Raw genomic sequence first — 18,215 nt, forward strand, 5'->3', positions numbered from 1 at the left:
CATGGGGGAGTGAGGGATGGCTTTGGGATGAAGCTGTTCCACCTCAGATAATCAGGCATTAGTTAGATTCTCTTAAGGAGCGGAGCGTGCAGCCTGGATCCCTTGCATGCGCCGTTCACAATAGGGTTCGTGCTCCTATGAGAGTCTAATGCTGCTGATCTGACAGGAGGCTTAGCTCAGGCAGTGATGCTCGCAGACCCTCCACTCACCTCCTGCTGTGCGGCCCAGTTCCTAACAGGCCACCGACCAGTACTGGTCCGTGCTGGGTTTGTGGGCTCATGCCTCAGATGACATAATGTCATAGTCCCCGTTCATTGTGGACTATCCCCTTGAGAAGTTAAAGATAGTTCCATTGTCCACAAAGGATATAGTGCAGTTACCTCAGAACTGAAGGGTCCTGAGGGGACTTTTTAAGTTTCATGGTTAAATAGCCTTGATTTTGATAATCAACTCTAAAACATTCCCAGGAGAGCTAAGTAAGCAGAAGAACGTTATTTAAAACACTGGGTCATTTGGAAAAATTCCTTGGGCTGAAATCAAAGGTTGTCTCTTCTTCCTACCTCTCCCTGAGCTGCCTTGGCCCTCGGGCAGCCCTTTGAATAAAGTTTGGCTGTTTCCATCTTCAGCAGCTCTGCAAATGTTGCACTTTGGCAAATGCAGGCTTAGATGTAGAATGTGATGGCTTTGGTTTGGAAATTGGCCATCCACACTGATAACGGGTATTAATTTAATCAGCCTCAAATTGATGACAGGTATCTCTTGTGGAAACAAAGATAATTTGTTATTGATTGTGATCGTGTCTTCTGATGTAAACTCCAGGCTTATTTTGTCTTGTAGAAGGCCAGTGTAGCCTTACACAATCTGACGGAGACAGGAAAGGGGAGGGGTGAAGGAAGGGAAGAAAGCTCCCCACACACACACACGATGTGTTTGCTCTATTGTTCTGTTACCTGCTTTCTCTAGAAACTTCATAGATTCGCTTTTATAATCCACTTTGAAATGTTTGCCATTGTTAAAGCAGAAGCAATTTTTGCAGCTTTCAGGCAGAAGGTCATTTTATACAAAATGTTCATTCATGTGCAACAAAGCTTATTTCTTCTACAGGAACAAAGAAATAATGAAGCCTCCTTAAAAGCTGTGTTTCTCCAAAGAAATGATCATCTTGATAGTTGGTGATTTATATGTGCCATTTCTATTGGAATCGAAAAATAAAAACATTTGTATCAATAAGGATTACTGAATATTATTAAGGTTTCAGCTATGACTCTAACTGCAGTTGCAGCATTGCAGGGTGGCAGGGAAAGGTGTGTTGGCTTTCTTCTTGTCTAACTGTGTCCATTTCTGCAGGTTTTTCATTTTGCCTTGGTTTATTACCTGATGGTCATCCAGTCATTGATGTAGCCTCTGTGTAGGTCCCGGAGCACTAGCTGTTTCCAGAATATTTCTCTTAATTGCTGTTTCCAGAACATTTTCATACCTCCAAAACTTTGTGTGAAATGTTCCTATTGGCTTGAATGTTCTTTCAGCACTTCTCTTTCTCCTGCATCCTTCCTGTTCTCCTTCAGAGCTCAGCTTAAATGTCATGTCTTCTGGGAAGCTTCCTTGGCTTCCTGACAGCATTCTTTGTCACTTGTCCCTTCTCATTGAAATAGCTATTTTCCTTGTGTGTCCCTCAACATTCTGTAAACCATCTTACGTTTTTTTCATGGATCACTGTTGGTACCCATCCGACACTTCAGGAAATATTCATCCAATTGCTCTAGCTACAAAGCAGCAAAGATTAATCTGCATTGTTACAGAGTGATAAAAAAAGCTCTATCCCAAGGACAGAGGGAAAGGAATCTCAACACCAGAAGGAATGAAAATGTAAATCTGAACAACTTAATTTCTCCAACGTAACAGTTCTTAAATGGATGATTTCTGACCCTTGGTACAAGACAAGAGTTTGAAATAAGTCCGGGAAACAAATCAATCTCATTTTGCCAGGGTTCCTGGAAACATCTTTTGATGTGCTAAGTGCCCTTAATGAGGGTAGAGATTTTTCATTTTAATCTGTGATTGATTGAGTTTGAAATCTGTGACTGTGGAGAGGACTTAGATCTCCTCTGTCTTCACTTCTGTAGACTGTCAGCACGTCAAGTTCAAGCCCTGCTGTGTAACACGCTGCTGGGATAGCATTAGTCCCAGGTACACACTGATGGACAAATGGTGTAACTCTTTCTCCATCAAACTCTTGCCCTTAAAGCAAAAGCCACTGAATCTAGGGTAACAGTTTAACCATGCCGCTCTGGGTATGGTTGTGATAGTAATTACTACTATTTCTTGACTGCTGTGGCCATTTTTCTACACATTGAACTCTTGTTGATTCAAAGGAAGAGTCATGTGATCTCTAACTCTGGTATTAATGACAATTCAATAACTAACTACAAGATAACCCTTTGGGTAGCCCAAATCCATGTTCATGATTATAGATTGGAGTTCCCCCCATTTGAGCTTAAACCTTAACTGAGAAAGAATTATGTATTCTTTCCAGAAAAAAGGCAGTAAAAAGCCTGGTATGAGTATTCAGTGTGTTGTTGCAAAACATTAAATGAAAACCACTAGATGTATTAAGTGCTTTGAAATCTTTATTAAATTCCAACAGCCCATTATAACAGCATTTTATAACCCAAAGCTTTTTAGCTTTAACATAAGAAATAAAAATAACTTTTTACATTGCGATTCCATATGGTTTTTATATTTCTGTTTTGTTTTGAGGATTTTCATTCATAATTGTCCCTTCCCCCCATTTTAGGGATTTTTGTTTGAAATTTTCTTTATTTGTACACAATTTGTTCATTGTGATGAAATCAGGAGTCCAGCAGTTAAGTTACTTTGGTAGTATAGTACCATTTTCCATTACCTTCCCACCTCTCACCGCGTATTTCTTTCTCTCCTTTCTCCACTTGTTAAGCCAAAATGGCCAGGAACAAAAACATGAAATACATGAGGACAAAAGAATCATTTTCTTCTTCTGATCCAGTTTTTACTTAGACATAGTGTCCGGTTTTCCCCTTCTGGCCCATGATGGAAAGTTTGACCTCTACCATGTCTTCAACGCTAGTCCTGATTTAAGTGTTGTGGGGAGGAAATGGGACACTGTGCATTCTGTAATGTTGTGTGGATATATATAGGGTCATTGTAACAAGAAATAAGATGTGATTTTAAATGAAATGCTTTAATATCCCTGCTATTCCCCTTGGCAGCTTCGCCTTCACCAAAGCTATAAGTACTATCTGTGGTCTATGGCTTCCAGCATTGTCTATTTATAAAGATGGCTCTTGTTTGTATTTATTTCACTAAAAGGCATGAGTTATATAGAAATATAAAAAGCCAGTGAAATGTGCATCAACTCATGAATTACGACCTTTTACTTTATAGGTGCTTTGTTCCAAGTCCAGGATGTATATTCCAGTGTAGTGTTATCATTTTTATTGAGTAAGGAAAAGCTTTGGCATTAAACAAGGGACAAAAGATTTGTGGACAATACTGCTGTTTTCTCTTACCTCAAAGCTCAGTTCTGAAGGCTGGAGTCTTCAAAGCCATTTTTGTTTCCAGTGTTCACGTTTAATTAAAAACCACATTCACAATTGTATAATCCCATCTGTGGACCTAAAAAAGGAATTCATATAAAAGAAAATTAACATTATTATTAAAAGTATACTGCCTTTATAACACGTATAATAGAGTAACAGTTTTCCCCAGGCTCACTGGCAGTTTCTTATATAATAACTAAAATATTAGCAAATTTAATGGATTTTTCTTACCTGCAAATTTGTTTTAAAAACATATTTCATTGGATTTAGATGATTATAATGACATTTGCTAAGGAAAGAGACGTCAATAATAGGCTGTTACTTTCTATTAGCAAGCATCAGAAATTGAAGTTTTATGGTCTTGACTTTGTTAGATGATGAATCAATGTATTTTAATTTTATTAACTGGAGAAACTTGGCCAGGCACGGTGACTCACGGGTGTAAACCCAGCACTTTGGGAGGCCCAGGTGGGCAGATCACCTGAGGTCAGGAGTTCGAGACCAGCCTAGCCAACATGGTGAAATGCCATCTCTGCTAAAAAATACAAAAATTAGCTGGGGGTGATGGCGCGTGCCTGTAGTCCCAGCTGCTCAGGAGGCTGAGGCAGGAGAATGGTGTGAACCCGGGAGGCGGAGCTTGCAGTGAGCTGAGATCACGCCATTGCACTCCAGCCTGGGCGACAGAGTGAGACTCCGAGACTCCGTCTCAAAAACAAAACAAAACAAAACAAAACAAAACCAAAAAACAGTAGAAACTTCTGTCCCCATGAATCTGTTTTCGTTTTTTTTTTTTTTTTTTTTTTTTTTTTTTTTTTTTTCTGAGATAGGGTCTCGTTCTGTTGCCCAGGCTGGAGTGCAGTAGTGTAGTCTTGGCTCACTGCAGCCTCTGCCTCCTGGGCTCAAGTGATGCTCCCACCTGAGTTTCACCGCTAGCTGGGACTACAGGTGGGCGCCACCATGCCTGGCTAATTTTTGTATTTTTTGTAGAGATGGGGATTTGCCATGTTGCCCTGGCTAATTTGGAAGTCCTGGGCTCATGCGATCCGCCTGCCTCAGCCTCCCAAAGTGCTGGGATTACACCACACCCAGCCTGTCTTAGGTAAATCTATGGAAGATGGTTTCCTACTTAAATAACATTTCTTTTAATTTGTTTAGCTTTGTGAGAGTGCTTTCAGAGGAAAGATTACTGTCCTTTGTTCTTTCCACAAGATGCATAGTTCTTGATGATGTGCCATTTTTCCTGACTGTCTTACACAACAGCTGAGCCTGTTTGGGGAGGGCATCCCCTGAGTTCACCCAGAAAATGTAGGCCTGTCTCCCATTGGCATCAGAGGGCAGGTTGGGACAACCTGGTGGGTGCTGTGTACAGGGCGTATCCATTCGAAGAGCGCTTTTCTGGGATACCCATTTGCTTCGTAAGAAACAACCATTACGTGTAGCTGCCGGTTGATTATCATTTCTTGAATCATGTTTCCTAAAGCTTTCTAGTGAGAATGATGGAAAAAATATCTTCATGGATCAAGAAAGAAATATGTGGGGTAAATTAAGTTTTAAAAAAGGCATGCAGTGCTTGCTTCAGCAGCATATATACTAAAATGGGAGCAATCCAGAGGAGATTAGCAAGGATGACATGCAAATTCGTGAAGAGTTCCCTATTAGGAAAAAAAAAATAAAAAGGCATGCGGCAAATTTAACTTGAACATGAACATAAAAACTTGCTAGCCGGTCAAATTCTCATGTATTTACTTCACTCAGCACAGAATGCAGTGTTCTGGTTGCTCTTAGTAGTTACTTCAATATTATCAGATGCTTTCCAGTGTTACCTTCTTATATTGTTACCTACTTTGTATTGCAGTGTTCATTGTTGAAATATACTTTGTTTTGCTATATAGGAATAGGTTACATAGTTTGCATGACTGTGCAGTATACATATACATACACATACACACATATGTAAATACAATATATATGAAATACATTTCATGCATACTGTTTTGTGATGATTTCAACTTGCCTATTATTTTCATCCTGTTCTCTTTTTTGTTGGTCCTACACGACTTTATTATTATTTTTACCTTTCCAATTCTTTACTTTTTTCAGTATTATCTGTCTTGATAATTGTGTAGTTTTACTTTATCTTTTGATCATTTAAACATTTTATCAACTTTTTTTCTCTAGATTCTCAGTGTGTAGACACCATTAAAAATCTACTTTTGTGTGTTGAAATAAATAAATGCTCAAAATGCATGATTTGTTTTGATAATGTAAGTATTCAGACATGCATAATATTTATACACATTCTGTAAAGCTCAATATATAACTGATTTCATGATACATGCATAGAAATTCCAAATCTATTACAAAGATTGAGAGAATATGCTCTCAGAAACACATAGTTTTCCTTCATTTTATCTATCACTGCCTGTCACTCATCTGTCAGGATCCACAATATTTTTGCAGATTGTGCCATGTGATCCCAGAAGGCTGACAAGCTTCATTGACTAGGGTGATTCTAGGAAGACGGTGACCCAATGAACGCGTGGGGCCCACTTACCTGATCTTTGTAGATTGTTCCTCTTCTTACTTTTCTGTTTCTCATCCCTTCCATCTTATGTCTTTTTTTCTGTAAAGAATTTTATGTCTTAAAGTGACAGTATTTTAGGTAGGAATACATAAGTTTTGTTTTTTGTTTTTGAGACAGAGTCTCACTCTGTCGCCCAGGCTGGAGTGCAGTGGTGTGATCTTGGCTCACTGCAGCCTCTGCCTCCTGGGTTCAAGTGATTCTCCTGCCTCAGCCTCCTGAGTAGCTGAGACTACAGGCATGTGCCACCACGCCTGGCTAATTTTTATGTGTTTTGTAGAGATGGGTTTTTGCCATGTCGTCCAGGCTTGTCTCTAATTCCTGACCTCAGGTGATCTGCCCACCTCTGCCTCCCAAGGTGCTGGGATTACCGATACGAACCCACCATGCCTGGCACATAGATTTTACAAAGTTAAATAAGAGTTGAGAAACCTTGGAGGTTTAATCAAGCGTCAGGAGTGAGGTGAGGAATGGGATGAATGTTATTTTTATTTTATTTATTTTTTTATTATTGTTTATTATTATTTATTTTGAGAACCAGTGGTTCTCAAACTTTAGTGACATCAGAACTACCTGCAGGGCTTGTTAGACCAGATTGCTGGTCCCCACCTCCAGAACTTTTGATTCGGTTCTGAATCAGAAAAACCCAGAAAAAAAATGGGATGGGCATTTCTACAAGTTCCCAGGTGAAACTGATCCTGCCAATGTGGGACGGCACTTTGAGAAGCACTGCTCTGGGGTCACCACTTTTTGTATTTTCAGGTGAGGAAACTGAGTCTCAGATAGAGGAAGGGTCCTGCTCCAGATTTCACACCTGTAGTGAGTTAGCATCTAGAAGAGGATGAGGACCAGGTCTCCTGGCTCTAGCCTCTGATGTTCTCTGGGGATTGTTCTTTGACCAGTAAAGGAAAAGCCCTTCCTGACCTTCTGATCAACTGAAGATAGTGTGGGAAATCACGTTTCCACCCTTCCCAAATTCCTGTCTGTGGGCAGCACTGTCTCCCGCTCGCCTGTCTCTTCCTTTGTATATCCTGTGGAGAAAGTGGGCTTTGGTGCTCTATACTGCTGCTTAAAGTTACCCGAATATATTTCAGCCTCTTCACTTCCGCATCCAATTCAATAATTATTCATGGGACATTTGTCTGTCGATGTGTGACCATTTAGAGATTAATATTAATGCCATCGTTTTTCACACGTGGCCTATTAAACTCAGGCCTACATTATGTCAAGAGAAAGCAAGTTAGAGACAGCATAGGATACAAGAGTGACCATGAGAAGATAGAAATGGTCAAATTTTTGCTTGGATCTAAGATTTTCCTTTTAGTTTGTTGTAATTTCAGTGAAATATTATTTCACCACATGAGTTTTGTGCAATATCCACTAGCCTGTATTTTCAAGGTGGGAAATATCTTCTTGTTGGCAAATTCAAATTAAAGTAAAAATGGACTGTCGAGGCGGAGCAAGATGGCCGAATAGGAGCAGCTCCAGTCTCCAACTCCCAGCGCGAGCGACACAGAAGACCGGTGATTTCTGCATTTTCAACTGAGGTACTGGGTTCATCTCACTGGGGAGTGCCGGACGATCGGAGCTGGTCAGCTGCTGCAGCCCGACCAGCGAGAGCTGAAGCAGGGCGAGGCATCGCCTCACCTGGGAAGCGCAAGGGGGAAGGGAGTCCCTTTTCCTAGCCAGGGGAACTGAGACACACAACACCTGGAAAATCGGGTAACTCCCACCCCAATACTGCGCTTTAGGAAACAGGCACACCAGGAGATCATATCCCACACCTGGCCGGGAGGGTCCCACACCCACGGAGCCTCCCTCGTTGCTAGCGCAGCAGTCTGTGATCTACCGGCAAGGCAGCAGCGAGGCTGGGGGAGGGGCACCCGCCATTGCTGAGGCTTAAGTAGGTAAACAAAGCTGCTGGGAAGCTCGAACTGGGTGGAGCTCACAGCAGCTCAAGGAAACCTGCCTCTCTCTGTAGACTCCACCTCTGGGGACAGGGCACAGTAAACTAAGACACACAGACACCTCTGCACAGACGCAAACGACTCTGTCTGACAGCTTTGAAGAGAGCAGTGGATCTCCCAACACGGAGGTTGAGATCTGAGAAGGGACAGACTCCCTGCTCAAGCGGGTCCCTGACCCCTGAGTAGCCTAACTGGGAGACATCCCCCACTAGGGGCAGTCTGACACCCCACACCTCACAGGGTGGAGTACACCCCTGAGAGGAAGCTTCCAAAGCAAGAATCAGACAGGTACACTCGCTGTTCAGAAATATTCTATCTTCTGCAGCCTCTGCTGCTGATACCCAGGCAAACAGGGTCTGGAGTGGACCTCAAGCAATCTCCAACAGACCTACAGCTGAGGGTCCTGACTGTTAGAAGGAAAACTATCAAACAGGAAGGACACCTACACCAAAACCCCATCAGTACATCACCATCATCAAAGACCAGAGGCAGATAAAACCACAAAGATGGGGAAAAAGCAGGGCAGAAAAGCTGGAAATTCCAAAAATAAGAGCGCATCTCCCCCGGCAAAGGAGCGCAGCTCATCGCCAGCAACGGATCAAAGCTGGACGGAGAATGACTTTGATGAGATGAGAGAAGAAGGCTTCAGTCCATCAAATTTCTCAGAGCTAAAGGAGGAATTACGTACCCAGCGCAAAGAAACTAAAAATCTTGAAAAAAAAGTGGAAGAATTGATGGCTAGAGTAATTAATGCAGAGAAAGTCCTAAACGAAATGAAAGAGATGAAAACCATGACACGAGAAATACGTGACAAATGCACAAGCTTCAGTAACCGACTTGATCAACTGGAAGAAAGAGTATCAGCGATTGAGGATCAAATGAATGAAATGAAGCGAGAAGAGAAACCAAAAGAAAAAAGAAGAAAAAGAAATGAACAAAGCCTGCAAGAAGTATGGGATTATGTAAAAAGACCAAATCTACGTCTGATTGGGGTGCCTGAAAGTGAGGGGGAAAATGGAACCAAGTTGGAAAACACTCTTCAGGATATCATCCAGGAGAACTTCCCCAACCTAGTAGGGCAGGCCAACATTCAAATCCAGGAAATACAGAGAACGCCACAAAGATACTCCTCGAGAAGAGCAACTCCAAGACACATAATTGCCAGATTCACCAAAGTTGAAATGAAGGAAAAAATCTTAAGGGCAGCCAGAGAGAAAGGTCGGGTTACCCACAAAGGGAAGCCCATCAGACTAACAGCAGATCTCTCAGCAGAAACTCTACAAGCCAGAAGAGAGTGGGGGCCAATATTCAACATTCTTAAAGAAAAGAATTTTAAACCCAGAATTTCATATCCAGCCAAACTAAGTTTCATAAGTGAAGGAGAAATAAAATCCTTTACAGATAAGCAAATGCTTAGAGATTTTGTCACCACTAGGCCTGCCTTACAAGAGATCCTGAAGGAAGCACTAAACATGGAAAGGAACAACCGGTACCAGCCATGGCAAAAACATGCCAAAATGTAAAGACCATTGAGGCTAGGAAGAAACTGCATCAACTAATGAGCAAAATAACCAGTTAATATCATAATGGCAGGATCAAGTTCACACATAACAATATTAACCTTAAATGTAAATGGACTAAATGCTCCAATTAAAAGACACAGACTGGCAAAATGGATAAAGAGTCAAGACCCATCAGTCTGCTGTATTCAGGAGACCCATCTCACACGCAGAGACATACATAGGCTCAAAATAAAGGGATGGAGGAAGATTTACCAAGCAAATGGAGAACAAAAAAAAGCAGGGGTTGCAATACTAGTCTCTGATAAAACAGACTTTAAACCATCAAAGATCAAAAGAGACAAAGAAGGCCATTACATAATGGTAAAGGGATCAATTCAACAGGAAGAGCTAACTATCCTAAATATATATGCACCCAATACAGGAGCACCCAGATTCATAAAGCAAGTCCTTAGAGACTTACAAAGAGACTTAGACTCCCATACAATAATAATGGGAGACTTCAACACTCCACTGTCAACATTAGACAGATCAACGAGACAGAAAGTTAACAAGGATATCCAGGAATTGAACTCATCTCTGCAGCAAGCAGACCTAATAGACATCTATAGAACTCTCCACCCCAAATCAACAGAATATACATTCTTCTCAGCACCACATCATACTTACTCCAAAATTGACCACGTAATTGGAAGTAAAGCACTCCTCAGCAAATGTACAAGAACAGAAATTATAACAAACTGTCTCTCAGACCACAGTGCAATCAAACTAGAACTCAGGACTAAGAAACTCACTCAAAACCGCTCAACTACATGGAAACTGAACAACCTGCTCCTGAATGACTACTGGGTACATAACGAAATGAAGGCAGAAATAAAGATGTTCTTTGAAACCAATGAGAACAAAGATACAACATACCAGACTCTCTGGGACACATTTAAAGCAGTGTGTAGAGGGAAATTTATAGCACTAAATGCCCACAAGAGAAAGCAGGAAAGATCTAAAATTGACACTCTAACATCGCAATTAAAAGAACTAGAGAAGCAAGAGCAAACACATTCGAAAGCTAGCAGAAGGCAAGAAATAACTAAGATCAGAGCAGAACTGAAGGAGATAGAGACACAAAAAACCCTCCAAAAAATCAATGAATCCAGGAGTTGGTTTTTTGAAAAGATCAACAAAATTGACAGACCACTAGCCAGACTAATAAAGAAGAAAAGAGAGAAGAATCAAATCGACGCAATTAAAAATGATCAAGGGGATATCACCACCGACCCCACAGAAATACAAACTACCATCAGAGAATACTATAAACACCTCTACGCAAATAAACTGGAAAATCTAGAAGAAATGGATAATTTCCTGGACACTTACACTCTTCCAAGACTAAACCAGGAAGAAGTTGGATCCCTGAATAGACCAATAGCAGGCTCTGAAATTGAGGCAACAATTAATAGCCTACCAACCAAAAAAAGTCCAGGACCAGATGGATTCACAGCTGAATTCTACCAGAGGTACAAAGAGGAGTTGGTACCATTCCTTCTGAAACTATTCCAATCAATAGAAAAAGAGGGAATCCTCCCTAACTCATTTTATGAGGCCAACATCATCCTGATACCAAAGCCTGGCAGAGACACAACAAAAAAAGAGAATTTTAGACCAATATCCCTGATGAACATCGATGCAAAAATCCTCAATAAAATACTGGCAAACCGGATTCAGCAACACATCAAAAAGCTTATCCACCATGATCAAGTGGGCTTCATCCCTGGGATGCAAGGCTGGTTCAACATTCGCAAATCAATAAACATAATCCAGCATATAAACAGAACCAAAGACAAGAACCACATGATTATCTCAATTGATGCAGAAAAGGCTTTTGACAAAATTCAACAGCCCTTCATGCTAAAAACGCTCAATAAATTCGGTATTGATGGAACGTACCTCAAAATAATAAGAGCTATTTATGACAAACCCACAGCCAATATCATACTGAATGGGCAAAAACTGGAAAAATTCCCTTTGAAAACTGGCACAAGACAGGGATGCCCTCTCTCACCACTCCTATTCAACATAGTGTTGGAAGTTCTGGCTAGGGCAATCAGGCAAGAGAAAGAAATCAAGGGTATTCAGATAGGAAAAGAAGAAGTCAAATTGTCCCTGTTTGCAGATGACATGATTGTATATTTAGAAAACCCCATTGTCTCAGCCCAAAATCTCCTTAAGCTGATAAGCAACTTCAGCAAAGTCTCAGGATACAAAATTAATGTGCAAAAATCACAAGCATTTTTATACACCAGTAACAGACAAACAGAGAGCCAAATCAGGAATGAACTTCCATTCACAATTGCTTCAAAGAGAATCAAATACCTAGGAATCCAACTTACAAGGGATGTAAAGGACCTCTTCAAGGAGAACTACAAACCACTGCTCAGTGAAATCAAAGAGGACACAAACAAATGGAAGAACATACCATGCTCATGGATAGGAAGAATCAATATTGTGAAAATGGCCATACTGCCCAAGGTAATTTATAGATTCAATGCCATCCCCATCAAGCTACCAATGAGTTTCTTCACAGAATTGGAAAAAACTGCTTTAAAGTTCATATGGAACCAAAAAAGAGCCCGCATCTCCAAGACAATCCTAACTCAAAAGAACAAAGCTGGAGGCATCACGCTACCTGACTTCAAACTATACTACAAGGCTACAGTAACCAAAACAGCATGGTATTGGTACCAAAACAGAGATATAGACCAATGGAACAGAACAGAGTCCTCAGAAATAATACCACACATCTACAGCCATTTGATCTTTGACAAACCTGAGAGAAACAAGAAATGGGGAAAGGATTCCCTATTTAATAAATGGTGCTGGGAAAATTGGCTAGCCATAAGTAGAAAGCTGAAACTGGATCCTTTCCTTACTCCTTATACGAAAATTAATTCAAGATGGATTAGAGACTTAAATGTTAGACCTAATACCATAAAAATCCTAGAGGAAAACCTAGGTAGTACCATTCAGGACATAGGCATGGGCAAAGATTTCATGTCTAAAACACCAAAAGCAACGGCAGCAAAAGCCAAAATTGACAAATGGGATCTCATTAAACTAAAGAGCTTCTGCACAGCAAAAGACACTACCATCAGAGTGAACAGGCAACCTACAGAATGGGAGAAAATTTTTGCAATCTACTCATCTGACAAAGGGCTAATATCCAGAACCTACAAAGAACTCAAACAAATTTACAAGAAAAAAACAAACAACCCCATCAAAAAGTGGGCAAAGGACATGAACAGACATTTCTCAAAAGAAGACATTCATACAGCCAACAGACACATGAAAAAATGCTCATCATCACTGGCCATCAGAGAAATGCAAATCAAAACCACAATGAGATACCATCTCACACAAGTTAGAATGGCAATCATTAAAAAGTCAGGAAACAACAGGTGCTGGAGAGGATGTGGAGAAATAGGAACACTTTTACACTGTTGGTGGGATTGTAAACTAGTTCAACCATTATGGAAAACAGTATGGCGATTCCTCAAGGATCTAGAACTAGATGTACCATATGACCCAGCCATCCCATTACTGGGTATATACCCAAAGGATTATAAATTATGCTGCTATAAAGACACATGCACACGTATGTTTATTGCAGCACTATTCACAATAGCAAAGACTTGGAATCAACCCAAATGTCCATCAGTGACAGATTGGATTAAGAAAATGTGGCACATATACACCATGGAATACTATGCAGCCATAAAAAAGGATGAGTTTGAGTCCTTTGTAGGGACTTGGATGCAGCTGGAATCCATCATTCTTAGCAAACTATCACAAGAACAGAAAACCAAACACCGCATGTTCTCACTCATAGGTGGGAACTGAACAATGAGATCACTCGGACTCAGGAAGGGGAACATCACACACCGGGGCCTATCATGGGGAGGGGGGAGGGGGGAGGGATTGCATTGGGAGTTATACCTGATGTAAATGACGAGTTGATGGGTGCAGCACAGCAACATGGCACAAGTATACATATGTAACAAACCTGCACGTTATGCACATGTACCCTACAACTTAAAGTATAATAATAATAAATAAATTTAAAAAAAAAAAAAAAAAAAAAGCAATCACTGTAACTATTGCAGAGCCTTCATCTAGATATGAGGATACCAGTTAAGTTTGCTATAATTTTCCAAGTTCAAATCTAAGATGGTGTCATTCTCAGCACACCATGAAATTCAGAGACAGCCTGAACATCAGCAAACCCAGAACAACCCAGGTGCTATCAAGAATCCAAGAGTCATAGATTCCTAAGACTTTATGATCAACAAAGGTCATGGAATGTTTTTATTTAACTATATAAAATGTTCAGAATTCCTAATTTTGGAAATTTCATGAGCTTCATATTTAGTCCAAAGACAGCTGGGAAAAAAACTTTTCATTAAAAACCCTTTTCACTGTTGGAAATTTGAAATGTATTGTACAGGAAAGCAAAGTGATATTTACCTATGTACATGAAGTAATAAAACTGTTGAGATTAAAAAAAAAAAAATAAAAATAAAGTAAAAATGATTTTGATTGTTGAGTAATTATCTAAATGAAGGCATCATGAAATGGGTTTCATAAGACTATTAATGTGTTGAACTTCGCTGGCTGAGAAGAATAACAAGAATTGTGTTCTTGTGGGTGCTGAGTATTCGTTTAAGTGATTGCTTTTTTGAGTTGCAGATTGTCACGGTGGCATTGATGGACCATAAAATGCACATAACTGTCACCTGATAATTACATATTAGAACTGGGTACAGAAAGAATTGACCTTGAATGTTTGAGGGAATTAAAATAAGTACTCTTTTCCAAAATATTGGGGAAGAAAGCTAGCCCACTTAAAGTTAGACTCAATTCAAGGCAATAAATCTTGACTAAGGGCCTTCTGTACCTAAGAATGCACTATTCTAGGTGGGTTTTGGATCTGCATTGGGCCTTAAGGGCCAGTATCTGAATTGTTATGTAAATGGATGCAGAATACGTGTGCATTTATAAATGTGTACATAACAATAAATATTTATTGGAAGAATTATTGATTGAATGATGAAGGCAGAAACCAAATGTTGACACTGATGTGATTATTTTCAGTTTCATGGGAGCAAAGGCATCAGGTCACAATGTATGAACCATGATATAATCTGTCACTTTTGGTCAGCGGGGAGATGGGGTTCAGGCCACAATTCTGATCCTTAATGCTTGTCTTCCATTTTTTTTTTTTTTTTTTTTTTTTTTAGCGTCTGGTGGAGGCTGCAGAAGAAGCACACCTGAAACATGAATTTGATGCAGACTTACAGGTAACTGATTATAGTTTGAGTTAAATTGTTTTGTGTGTTTCATGCCAAAGGAGAAGTACCAGGTATACCAGGAATACTGATTTTTCAGTGATTGGGAGGGAAAGACTTTTGTGAGGATGGTATAGAGTTCAGTAAATGTGCCTATCTTTGACAGGATTCTTAAGCAATTGTCAACCACTTTCTAACAATGACAATTATAATGGGTGATGCCAAACACTCACGTGTGTGTAATCAGATTTCAATAAACTATTCCCCAATTTAGGAGGAGTTAACTTGGTCAACTGACAATAATCACCAGATCTCTCAATGGTAAATTGATAAGATAGCAGAATATATCCAAACCCCACTTGGCTGGCTGCATTTTGGAATGCAAGTGACTGAAAGCAATACTGTGATGGATCTATCCTTGACTTGATTGGTAATAAAATTTAGAAATTAAATCATTCACTGATTTGAGATTCAAACATCCATCTCATTAATTTCTTGCAGTAGATCTTGCACCTGATCATGACATAACTATGTCTGATTGAGAAGGATTTTGATGTTGATGTGTATAGAAAACATAGTAAAGAGCAGCAAGTGAATTAAATAATACTTGGAGGTTCCAGCTGGGTGTGGTGGCTCACGCCTGTAATCCCACCACTTTGGGAGGCTGAGGCAGGTGGATTGCTTGAGGCCAGGAGTTTGAGACCAGCCTGGCCAACATGGTGAAATGCCATCTCTACTAAAAATACAAAAATTAGCTGGGCATGGTGGTGGACACCTGTAATCCCAGCTACTTGGGAGACTGAGGCAGGATAATTGCTTGAACCTGGGCAGCAGACGTTGCAGTGAGCTGAGATGGAGCCACTGCACTCCAGCCTGGGTGACAGAGTGAGAGTCTGTCTCCAATAAATAAAGAAACAAATAAATAAGTAAGTAAGTAAAACTTGGAGATTCCTTTGGGTCTCCCTGAACGGACTTTTATCTAAATTGGCACTTTGAGTTTTGTGACCTTTCCTCACCACTAGGAAAACAGAAGGAGCAAATCTTAAAGTTTGAACTTTGCTAGACGTATTTCTTTTAATGGCATGTGGTCACAGTTAGGAAATAGTGTTTACTTTCCTATGTTTCCATTTATATGGGAAATATAAAGGCAGACATAAATCATTAAGCACAAAAGAGATGGCAATACCAAAGCCGGCCGCCGGCTGCATGTCTCTCTTGAAGATGTGTCCTTATCATCACCCTCATCTGTGTCTTTTGCTTTGTGAATAAAACAATGCATATTCGAGTGAGGTGATCAAGGAAAGTTTAATTAAGGAAATATTTTCAAAGGTGTAGTCAGGGTTAAGTGAAACCAACATACAATGGTGTTCAAATAAACCAACAGGCAGTGGTGGCATACCCCAGAGCTAGCCGTACTTCTGGCCTGACGAGAGGAAAACTGGGGTTTCCAGAACTCAGGGAAGATGGCTACATGGAAAAATGATTTGATAGAGGAGTATGACCACCCATGGTGAGCTGGAAAGGGTGAAATTTGGGATAATGATACCCCAGTACTCTCTTGCTTTCTTATTTCTTGCCAGTACTCACTGTTGGCTGAATCCAGCTGTTGGTATGGTTGATGTAGTTCAGTTCAGAGATTGAGCTGGGTGAGGAAGGTTGAAGATGGTTCTGGAGGGGCAAACAAAAAACATCAAGTCCATCATCCACAGTCTTTTTAGGCATAATACCCAGCATTTGAAACAAATAGAGCCAGAGGTATAGCTAAGCATAAGAGGGAAATGAGGAGAAGCTCTGGGGATGGTTAGAACCATTGGGAGAGGAGTGGGCAGCTGGCCCAGCTCTTTGAGCAGAGCTGCTGAGAAGGGACAGAAGATAGTGAGAAGAACCTTGAATATAGCAAGAAGTACCTCACCTTCCTAAAGCCATACTCACTTCTCACACGATTGCTCCACAAAGATCTAGGGGCCATTTACTGGCCACATTTGTCTTCATTGAGCCTGATTTTCAGAGAGTTTAGACTTGTAGAGTGGGCCAGAAGGAATTTAATGGCAGCATCAGGAAGCACTTTGGCAAGTATGAAGATTATAAGGACCTCTTGAGTGCATTGCCCCGAGAAACTGTCTCACTTATCTCAGAAGTTCCTGAAGGCTTTTCAGGAATATTCTGATTTTAAGTGACAGAAACTCAACTCATATCAACTTAGCGTGTAACAATGAATAAAATAAGAATCCATGAGTCTACCTGATAATAAATAAACAGATAGATAGATTAAAAACTAGACAAATGGGCCAGGCTGGTGGCTCCCACCTGTAATCCCAGCACTTTGGTAGGCCAAGGCGGGCAGATCAGGACTTTGAGACCAGCCTGGCCAACATGGTGAAACCCTGTCTCTGCTAAAAATACAAAAATTAGCCGGGCATGGTGGCAGGCGCCTGTAATCCCAGCTACTCAGGAGGCTGAGACAGGAGAATTGCTTGAAGCCGGGAGGTGGATGTTGGAGTGAGCCGAGATCACGCCAATGCACTCCAGCCTGGGCTACAGAGAGCGAAACTCCATCTTAAGAAAAAAATAGACAAATGAGGAGGAACGTCTTAGAAGGCAACTAATGCATATAGAAGAAATGATTGAGTTAGAAAATTATGGTAATTAACTGAGGCAAGAATCTTAAGTGGATGCTAAAACTAGTTGGCAAAATTTTGGTGAAGAACAGGACACTTCGGTCTCAGACTGTTTGCCCACAAGTTACTCATCAATTACAAAGGGAAAAATAGCAATTTTATTGTGGAGAAACCTGATAGACACCACCTTAAATAAGTAATCGAAGTTAATGTCACCAATAATGAGACAAAGTGACATCAAGTGCCTCCAGATGTGATGACCCAGAAAAATATAACACACTTATGTACAATTCTTGCCCCAAATGTACAGCCTGACTGTAATCATGATGAAACATCAGACAAATCTAGATGGAGGAACATTCTACAAAGTAACTGGCTGGACTCATCTTCAAAAATGCCAAGATCAAAAAGGAGGAAGAAATGTTGAGGATTTGCTCCTAATTCAAAGAGATGAGGACACATAACTACTACATGCAATGTGTGATCCTGAACTAGAAAACAAAGTTTTAACATGGAGGGTTCATTAGAAAACAATGATGTATTAATGTTGGATTGTTGGATTTTCATCCCTGTACCGTGATTATGTTAAGGAATGTCCTCATTCTTTGATTTTTT

At 40.4% G+C, this 18,215-nt stretch overlaps 1 protein-coding gene across 5 annotated transcripts in view; it reads left to right on the forward strand.

The window, feature by feature from the left end:
* The window catches only part of CACNA2D3 (calcium voltage-gated channel auxiliary subunit alpha2delta 3), a 941,064-nt gene that overhangs the window by 256,634 nt on the left and 666,215 nt on the right, over window positions 1-18,215 (forward strand). For all 5 annotated transcript variants that reach the window (XM_015130679.3, XM_077993170.1, XM_015130680.3 and 2 more), the window contains exon 4: window positions 14,935-14,994. In XM_015130679.3, the coding sequence (XP_014986165.1) occupies window positions 14,935-14,994 (60 nt within the window). The remainder of the gene's footprint in view (window positions 1-14,934; window positions 14,995-18,215) is intronic.

The sequence above is a fragment of the Macaca mulatta genome, chromosome 2 (genome assembly GCF_049350105.2).
Source record: "Macaca mulatta isolate MMU2019108-1 chromosome 2, T2T-MMU8v2.0, whole genome shotgun sequence".
Lineage (NCBI taxonomy): Eukaryota > Metazoa > Chordata > Mammalia > Primates > Cercopithecidae > Macaca > Macaca mulatta.